Here is a 10000-nt window from a genome sequence, read left to right on the forward strand (position 1 = left end):
ACCTACCCACCGGGGTCCTGCCTACTAACGAGGGTTTGCTCCTTGGCACATTTAAGAGTTTTGCCATCGCCTTTAATAAGCATGTAAATCACACGAATTTGGGTCCGTTTGGAGACACGAGGACATGAGGCCAACACTTGAGCTGCAGACAGCAAAGTAAACAGCCCAGAGAAATGTTGACATCTGACCGGGCATAGAAAACTGTGTGTTTTGTGTGTGTTTGTGTGTGTTTGTGTGTGTTTGTGTGTGTGTGTGTGTGTGTGTGTGTGTGTGTACGCATGGCCATGGGCATGTATTTATGTGCCTGTGTGTGTGTGGATGGATGCGTGGCCGTGGGCATACATTTGGTGTGTGTGTGTGTGTGTGTGTGTGTGTGTTTGTGAGTGTTAGAGTCGATGGTGCTGCAGGCCAGCTGTTGAACAGTGCCAGGCTTGATGCCCACGGTGGGTGCCTGTGTTGGCTCAGCTCACAGCAGAAAATCACTGAGGGCAGCATGCCATATGTTTGACCACACCTAATGACCTAATGAGAGAGAGAGAGAGGTGGAAAGAAGAGAGAGGGATTTAGCACTCTGTGATCAGTTCAGTTTCTTATTAATAGTCTGTATATGTTTACACAAATTCACCATTTGATCACAACCTTAGAAAAACAGCACCACCTTATTGCCCACCTTCCTGAACCTCACACTTGATTGAGAGAGAGTTGTGCTGTTGGCAAACTCTGGAAATGTTTTTGCCTCCTCAGTAAGTGTATGTGTGCGTGTGCGTGTGTGTGTGGTTGTTTTGTCACCCACACCACACACATACACTTTTTCCACTGCAGCCTTTCCTTCTGACGTGATTACGTCAGACTGTGTGTGTGAATTTCTCTGTATATTGGTTGGGTGGGTGTGTGGTTTTTTTTTTGGGCTAAGGTTTTATGGTTCATAGTTTGAAGGGGTTGTGTGTGTGTGTGTGCGTGTGCGTGTGCGTGTGCGTGCGCGTGCGCGTGCGCTTGCGTGTGTTCTGAAGGCTAATTCTTTCTTGCGTGGTGGCAGTGTTGTGTGGGGCTGAATGGGGCTACATGGAGACCCACTAATCAAACATGCTCTCCTTTATCAGGTGATGAACTCGGGAGACCCAGAGGGAATTTCAACGAGTGAGTATCAACATCTCAAACCAGATTCACATAGTGTTTCGATTTGTTGAACATTTGTTGAGCACTCTGCAAACTCTTGAGCAGATAACACATTTTTGGTTGATTTTGCTGATACACATACAAGTATGTTTGTTAACATTGAAGGATCGATCGTCATGGCTTTGGTGCTCAGTCTCCAAATGTTTCTTGCTTGATAAATTGTCTTTTATCTTTTATGGTTATGGTTATGGTTATGGTTATTTAGCAGACGCCTTTGTCCAAAGCGATATGGCTGAAATGCAGAGAATGACCGTGTTTTTTCAGTCAACATCAAGAACTGTTTATACTCTCTCAACAAAGGGTAAATAGGCTGTATGCACGGAATACTGTTCAGGTACCTCATTTGTTTCCGGTGCAGCGTTAGCTATGTTGTAATGTCATGTTATATTTTGCTCCTTACATGTTCACTCCAACATTGAAGATATGTTTTTCCCAATAATAGCAATTTTAACACATGTATAAATCCTTTTACATCTTAACGTGCTGAATCATTAGGTGCAACAACCAACCGGGTCCGTGTAGACACTGATTACATTAACAATAGCATCAGGTTCAAGCACACCTTCATGCTTGTGTATCATTGCTACTGCCCCCTGGTGGTGACTCCTTAGATACAGGAAGCAACAGTGTGTTTATAATCACTTCTGTGTGTCCAGGAACAAACTGACCAACAACGACTTGCTGTCTCTGGACCCCTTTGGGCCCTCCGCAACAGCTGGCTCCGCCTCTTCGGCATCAGCCGCCGCAGGTAAACACACCTTAGTCCCGATGACTCCTCTTTGAAAGCTCCCACCTCCAGCCTCAAACCACCGCCCCCCCCCCCCCCCCCACCCTCCCTCCTCAGTATGAGCCTTTACGGACAAATCCTAAAAACGCCTGAAGCTGGCTCTCAGACACTTACTGTATGAACACAGCACATCAGTCAATATTTACATGGTGGTTCCTAGTGAAATTGATGAATTTAAAAGGAAATGTAGAGCACGCACACGCACACATACTGTACAGACAGACAGACACAGACACACACACACACACACACACTCCTACCCCCAATATAGTGTGGTCTCAGCTGACCTCGTCCATTATTGATGATGCGTATGGGGGGCGGGGGGGTGTTCATCTCTAGAGAACCAGCCCAGAGCTCCGTCGTCACGGAAACCCATTGTCCCCTCCACTGTGTTCTCACAGCCACACGTAGTCCTACTCAATCAAGCAGGTCACATCAGCGCTTTAATTACCGCGCTTTCAGATCATAGCCATAATTATTGTTATTATGTGTTCCCCCTTTTCATTTTGACGTCAATTTGCTTGTATTTTGTCTATATCCCTTCTCAGTATTATAATTTGAGGTGTCTGTAGACTTTATTGTGTTGTTTATTGCACTGTTTATCATTGAGACATTTTTATGGTTTTATTCTGTGTTTTTGGTTATGTTAATGATTTGCGTTAAGTTTTAGTTTCTGTCATTGTGCTGTATTTTTGTGACTTTCTTTGATCGTTACTGTTTTTTTTTTGGTTCTTAACGCCAGCCTGCTGTTAAGGGTGTGTTTATCTGTCCCGACTCCATTACATATGGGGACACTGAGTGTGGAGGAATCTGATTCTCTCTCTTCCCTAGAGTCCCACTCTCTCTCTCTCTCTCTCTCTCTCTCTCTCTCTCTCTCTCTCTCTCTCTCTCTCTCATTCTCTCCCTCTCTTATGCTAACATGTCTGGGAATGGGGGAAGGGGGGAGGGCTTCTCATGATCCTCTCTCTGACACCATGGCTGTCTGTGACCCAAGGGCCAATCATAATCCTCTGACCCTGACGAGGGCCAATCATAATCCAGAGTTAATTGGCACCTCGGGAGGTGAGAGGGCGGGTCTTGGGAGGCCCCCGTGTCACGGATGTTGTCAAACACGATCTCGTTGCCACGGGGACTGAAAGAAGAAAAGAGTGTCTAGAAAGAGGGAATGGCATTGAGGGATAGAGAGGGGAGATTCCGTTCCACATGGCTAAAATGCACTTTTGTTTTGTTTTGTTTTGTTTTGTTTGTTTATTTCTATCGTTTGGTTTTCCTGTGTTCTTCATCCTTTCTTTTCTCCTCTCGGCGCTCTCCTGTTTGTAGACCTCTCCTCTCTCCTCTATCCCCCTCTCCCCCCATCTCCCCCCCTCCCGCTGAGAGAGACCGACTTGTGTGATGAGCCAGGTAATGTCAGGGTTAGAGGTCAACACACACACACACACACACACACACACACTCACACTCACATTCTATCTCTCCTGCTCTCACAGTCTCATACACGCACTCACAGACACAGACACAGACACACACACGCACATACACACACACACACACTCACTCACACAAGCATCTAATGGCAGCTGGCTGAGATCCATGCTGTTTGTGCAAAGATGTTACCTTTGATAATACCTAATGCACGCACGCACACACACACACACACACACACACACACACGCACACACGCGCACACACACGCGTTGCACACATACCTACACATTTGAGCAGTTTGAGTAGTACTGACAGATTTACGCTGAGTGCTGAAGTCATATAGAGACATTTTTTCAGTCTTTTAGAATTATTCTTGGCACATTTAAGGAAGAAGTGTTTGGCCTAAATCTGCAGTCCTCAAACCAAGAATCCAAACATTACACTAGGCTCATGAGTGGGAGATTAAGTAAAAGTCATATCTCATCTCTGTCACAGGGTGCTATGTGATAGCCTTGCATGCATGAGTGCAGAGGTGTGTGTGCGTGCGTGTGTGTGTGCGCGCAGCAATAGTAGACGTTTATTTTAAAGCACTCAGGAAAGGCCCTTCACTCAGGCACACTTAATGCCATTTCACTCCCTCTAGCAGCAGCGAGACGTCTTCACACACACACACGCATAGACACACACACACACACACACGCACACACACACACATACCTTCCTTCCTGTCTTAGGTAAGCTTAGCGTATAGGTTGGCCAATGTTGCATGGAGATTCTTCAGAATTGCCTGCTATTTCGTAAGCCTGTTCTCCGCCACTGGTCTAAACTAATGCAGAATGATTTATGGAAGACGTTTTCAGGTGTAAAAACATCACCTCAGGATTTGTGGAACACAATCCATTACAGTATAATTAATTTAAAATTAATCATTAATAATTTAATTTCTGTGCGTTAATTTATTCATAGTGTATATTTTCTATAATGTGACCTACTAGAGCAGTTAAATTGTATCCTGGTATGTCCTGGTGTGTGTGTGTGCATTGCATTGCATTGCACTGCACTGCACTGTGTCACTGCCTATGACATTCTATGAATTTTGTAAATTGCTTCTTAAAGCTAGACCTCCTTTGTAACAGTGCTGTAGTGTACACTAATGCTGCATGTGTGTGTGCGTGAACTTTGACCTTGACCCCTTTGCACTTGACCTTTGTGCTGCTGCTGACAGTTTGCTATTCTCTCCCCATGTAAACAGCTCTCATGTGTGTGTGTGTCTGTAAACCCGTGTATGTATGTACAGTATGTATGTTTGGTGTGTTAATGTGTGTACCTGTGTTTCATAACCCCACCCACCCCCGATTTCCCCACCCTGCTCCTCTCTGGCGCCCCCTGTAGCCGAGGCAGCTCACCAGCAGGAGTCGTCCCTCCCGCCCCCACCGGCCCTGGGGGAGCCGCCGATGATGCAGCCCAAACTCGGGGCGCCGCTCCCTCCTCCGCCCCCCTCCCCCTTCTCCCTCCCGTCCCCTCCCGGCACCCCCGTCTCCCCGTGGGACGTCCCGGCCGATGACCCCCTGCGCTCCAGCAGCGTGCCGCTCCCCGACCACCACCCGCACCCCTCCTCCCCCCCTCCCTCCTCCGTCCAGGACCCCCTCTCGGCGCTCTCCTGGTCCCAGAGCCAGTGGGTGGCCTTCAGCGACGACGTCGCGCCGTGTCGCCACAGGGGGGCGCTGCCGCCGTCGTTGTCCCGGCAACCGTTGCCGCACCAGCTCCTGCGTCGCCCCCAGTCGGTGCCGCCGGCCCCCCACGCCGCGTTCGCCCGCTTCGCCCCTCCCGGCCACGCCACGCCTCTCCAGCCGGCCCTGCTCAGGCAAGAGAGCGCCACCTTCAGGTCGGAGGACTCCCCACCTACGCCCATGGACATCAGCGCGGTCGCTGCGCTGGCTAGCCTTAACGACGGTAACCATAGAGAGGCCTGCAGTGCGTTGGCATGCAGTGCGTTGGTGTTGGCATGGCATGACACCAATCTGATGGGCTCCCAGCTGGCACATGACAGAGGGAGGCATGGAGGGCTCAGGGCATGACTTGGGAGTCACTGCTTGTTCATAAGCTGTCTAGAGAGTGCTTAAAGGGGTCTTCAAGTTGCAGTTGAAGTGTAGGGCACTGCGTGTGTGTGTGTGTGTGTGTGTGTGAGAGAGAGAGAGAGAGAGACCGAGACAGAGACAGAGAGAGACTGCTTCTTTGAATGAGTAAAGAGTACTGATCAGGTTCCCTGGAGCTTGGCCATGTCCTCAGCTCAGCTGTCCATCAAAGAGGGCTACCACAATGTGCATGTGCCAGCTTGGATGCACATCTAAGGTTGTGTGTATGTGTGTGTGTAGACCTGAGGCCTGGTTGTTTCTTTTGAATTTCTTTGAATGCGTGTGCAATTGTTCTCACAAAAGAATGTGTTTTTCTCTAATGTGTGTTCATTTGAATTGTCCTTTGATCCTTTTCCCTATTTTCTTTCATTTTGACTCCTTGCATTGTACACAGTACAGTCCTATTTTGGTTTTGTTTAGTTTTGTTTATTTCATATTGTTTGTTTACATTTCTATTTGTGTTTTAAGTTTTATTTTGGAATGTATTTCTTTGCTTGGTGTGTGTTTTGTTTTTCATTTTCTTTTTATTCATTGGTTTTGACGGTTTTTGTTAAAATGTGACCTACTGGGGTATTGTTTAGATTTCATTTATTTATGTTGTTTATTTTTAAGTTATTTTTTTTATTTATGTTATGCATTTGTTGTTGTGTTTTTGTTCTTATTTATGCTCTCTCTTTGTTATTTGTTGTTTTTCTGGAGCATGTTGTTAGCTCACAGCTAGCAGCACTGTTTTTCTGCCTGCCTGTTCCTCGAATACTAGTTGCCTCTGGCATGGATCTGTCTCTAGCCATATCAGAGCCATATCAGGGCCATATCAGAGCCATATCAGAGCCAGATCCGTTCCAGAGTAGCATGTCTGTGTTTAGAGTTTGCTGTGATTGGTTCAAGAGAATGCGTGAGCCTCTGCTCATGGTTGCATCATGACTGTAGAATTACAGCAGAGTGACATCATGTAGATTTTAGAATGTTTATGGGTCTTTAGAGCTGACATTTACTCTTGTTCTTCTTTTTTCTCTCTCTTCCTCTCCCTTTCTCCTCCCTTCTCTCTCTCTCTCTTGCCCCCTCTTTCTCTCTCCCTCCCTCCATTACTCTCCCTCTCCCTCTCTCCCTCCATCCCTCTCTCCCTCCATCTCTCTCTCCCTCCATCTCTCCAGTGTCTCCTCCTAACAGACCCACCACTCCTCTGAATGCGGGGGCGTTGGCTCCACCCCCTCCTCGCCCGTCATCACGACCCAAACTACCAGCAGCCAAACTGGCCGGTATCACAGAGATGGTTAGTGTGTGTGTGTGTGTGTGTGTGTGTGTGTGTGTGTGTGTGTGCGTGCATGCGTGTATGTGTGTTTGTGTGAGAGAACATACTGTACTGTATGTCTTGACTGCTGAATGGAGTTCCATGCTAATGTAACTGATGTCTGTGATGACGTGTGTGTGTGTGTGTGTGTGTAGAGTCGGCCGTTCAGCCCTCCGAAGGTGGCCAACTCCAGCCCGCCCCCCACAGCACCCCTGGCGCGGGCAGAGAGCTCCTCGTCCCTCTCCTCCAACGCCTCATTCAGTGCCTCCAACACTCCCACCGTGGGTAAGTCTCTCACACACACACACACACACACACACACACGCGTATACTGTACACACACACACACACACACACACACACACACATACAGTATACACACATACACACGCACACACACACAGAGACACACACACACACACACACACACACACACACACACACACACACTCATACACCCTGGGTAGAGAGCTCCCTGTCCCTCTTCTCCAACACTCCCACTGTGTGTGTGTGTGTGTGTGTGTGTGTGTGTGTGTGTGTGTGTGTGTGAGATGTGTGATAAGTGAAATTCACTGCCCTCATCATCACGCTTCCTTTGTGCCTCCACATCTCCTCTCCTCTTTTTCTCGTCCTTTCTTTCAATCTTTCTCTTCTCTTTCCCTCTCTTCCTCCTCTCTGCTCATCTTTCGCACCACTGCCACTTTCATCTCACCCCTCCTCTCCTCCTCTCCTCTCACTTCCTCTCCTCCCCTCTCCTCTCCTCTCACTTCCTCTCCTCCTTTCCTCCTCTCTACCTCCTCCCTCTCTCTCTCCTCTCCTCCTTTCCTCCTCTCTACCTCCTCCTTCTTTCTCCTCTCCTCTCCTCCTCTCTACCTCTCCTCTCTTCCTTCTCTCTCTCTCTCTCTCTCTCTCTCTCTCTCTCTCTCTCTCCTCTCCTCATCTCCTCTGCCCGTGCTGTAGAGGATGACGTGTTCATAGGGAAGCTGCCCACCTTTGAGAAGCGCTGTGAGACACCAGCAGGTAGAGTAGACTAGAGAAACGCCTCACCTGGCCTCACCTGCCCTCACCTCAACTCACCTGCCGTCACCTGAACTCACCTGCCGTCCATCTAACTCACACTGTTCTCAGAGCAGTGCTGTTTCTAACCCTGCCCGCTTTCTCAAACTCCTCCCAACGTAGTGTGTGTACGTGTGTGCGCGTTTGTGTGTGTCTGTATGTGTGTGTTTGTGTGAGCGAGCCTGTAGTGTAGAGTGGAGGCCTGTGTGTGTGTGTGTGTGTCTGTGTGTAGTATAGAGTGGATGTGTGTGTGTGTGTGTAGTGTACAGTGGAGGCATGTGTGTGTGTGTGTGTGTCTGTGTGTCTGTGTGTAGTCTAGAGAGAATGCATAGGCCATGTCTGATCTTGCTCTGATGACGGAGCCAGCGTGACCTACTCGTCTCTAATGTCCTGCTCTCTAACGTGTGTGTGTGTGTGTGTGTGTGTATGTGTGCTGCTTGTGAGGACAGTAACACCCTCTCAGGGTCGGATGGCCGTCCATCTGGAATGTCGCCGTGTCCGTGTAATCCACTAACGTGATTTTGATTTTTTTACCCAGAATGCTGCACGTCCTCTACTGTAGGTAGCTGAATAAAATGTCCAATGCTCGTTATGGGTTTTCTTCCTCCTGATTTTGTGTGTTTTCTCTCTCTCTCTCTCTCTCTCTCTCTCTCTCTCTCTCTCTCTCTCTCTCCCTCCCTCCCTCCCTCTCTCTCTCTCTCTCTCTCTCTCTCTCTCTCTTTCTCAGGGACATCTCGTGGCCCAAGTCCAGTGACACTGGCATCCCAGGATCCTTTGCCAATCGCAGTGGCCTTCACAGAATCTGTTAATGCCTACTTCAAAGGGGCCGACCCCAGCAAGTGAGACTTAAACACACACACATGCACACACACACACGCACACACTCACTCACAACCCAAATGAGTTTCACATGATCCTGCTCTGACTTGCACACACATTTCTATACAGTAAGGCACACATACACACACACACAGATATTTAATCACATCAGAAGCAGACATACAGTATACTGTACACACACACACACACACACACACACACACACACACATTCGCGCGCACACACACACACACACACACACATACACACATACACACACTCACAGACATGCAAACTGAGACACACACACACATACCGGTACATACACACACACACACACACACACACACACACACTATCCACATTTTCTGACATAATTCCTTGTTCAATCATTGCACACCTCAGGCACACATACACCTCACATATACACACACACCTTTTTTCTCAGCCTGCCAGTACGCCGCTGTTTGTGTAAATTGGTGTGTGTGTGTGTGTGTGTGTGTGTGTGTGTGCATCTGTGTGTGTGAGTGCGCGCGCAAGGTGTGACATGTGGTGTGTGACACCATTCTTTCAGAGCTTATCACACACTCTGTAGAGATCACGAGCAGAGACAGAAAAAACACACACTCTTTCATTGGGTAACGATCGCTAAATTACCACTCAGCACTAAGCTTATTTACACTGGGGCTTAGGGAATGGAACATTTCACTTCATAGGACACACTGGCACACACACACACTCACTTAAGCACATGTATGTCTTTCACACTGAGAATGAGCAATATTCTCCCTGTTGAGACCGCACACACACACACACACTTTCAGTTCCCTGGTGAATCTTGTCCAGCTGTTGCTGGGATGAGCATGAGACCATGTGGGAAGCTACTGTCCCCCAGTGGGAAATGATCCTACATAAGTGTGTGTGTGTGTGTGTGTGTGTGTGTGTGTGTGTGTGTGTGTGTGTGTGTGTGTGTGTGTGTGTGTGTGTGTGTGTGTGTGTGTGTGTGTGTGTGTGTGTGTGTGTGTGTGTGTGTGTGTGTGTGTGTGTGTGTGTGTGTGTGTGTGTGTGTGATTGTGACACACACACTGCAGTCTGTACACAAACCCTTTAACTATTATCTGTGTGTGTTTTGCTGTTTGCGCGTGTGTGGTAACACTGTGTGTGTTTTGCTGTGTGTGTGTGTGTGTGTGTGTGTGTGTGCCGCAGGTGTATTGTGAAGATCACGGGTGACGTGACGCTGTCGTTCCCTAGTGGCATCATTAAGGTGTTCACAGGTGTGCCCTCACCTGCGGTACTCAGCTTCCGCCTCCG

The 10000-nt window shown here is 48.3% G+C and overlaps 1 protein-coding gene across 3 annotated transcripts in view; it reads left to right on the top strand.

The window, feature by feature from the left end:
* Positions 1 to 10000, top strand: part of fcho2 (FCH and mu domain containing endocytic adaptor 2) — a 66790-nt gene that overhangs the window by 48568 nt on the left and 8222 nt on the right. For 2 of the 3 annotated variants that reach the window (XM_062554463.1, XM_062554464.1), the window contains 7 exons: positions 1101 to 1137; positions 1833 to 1924; positions 6678 to 6796; positions 6970 to 7099; positions 7775 to 7834; positions 8598 to 8709; positions 9896 to 10000. The exon at positions 9896 to 10000 is cut by the window's right edge and continues 51 nt beyond it. In XM_062554463.1, the coding sequence (XP_062410447.1) occupies positions 1101 to 1137; positions 1833 to 1924; positions 6678 to 6796; positions 6970 to 7099; positions 7775 to 7834; positions 8598 to 8709; positions 9896 to 10000 (655 nt within the window). The remainder of the gene's footprint in view (positions 1 to 1100; positions 1138 to 1832; positions 1925 to 6677; positions 6797 to 6969; positions 7100 to 7774; positions 7835 to 8597; positions 8710 to 9895) is intronic. The other variant, XM_062554465.1, reaches the window with a different exon arrangement.

The sequence above is a fragment of the Sardina pilchardus genome, chromosome 14 (genome assembly GCF_963854185.1).
Source record: "Sardina pilchardus chromosome 14, fSarPil1.1, whole genome shotgun sequence".
In the NCBI taxonomy this organism is placed as follows: domain Eukaryota; kingdom Metazoa; phylum Chordata; class Actinopteri; order Clupeiformes; family Clupeidae; genus Sardina; species Sardina pilchardus.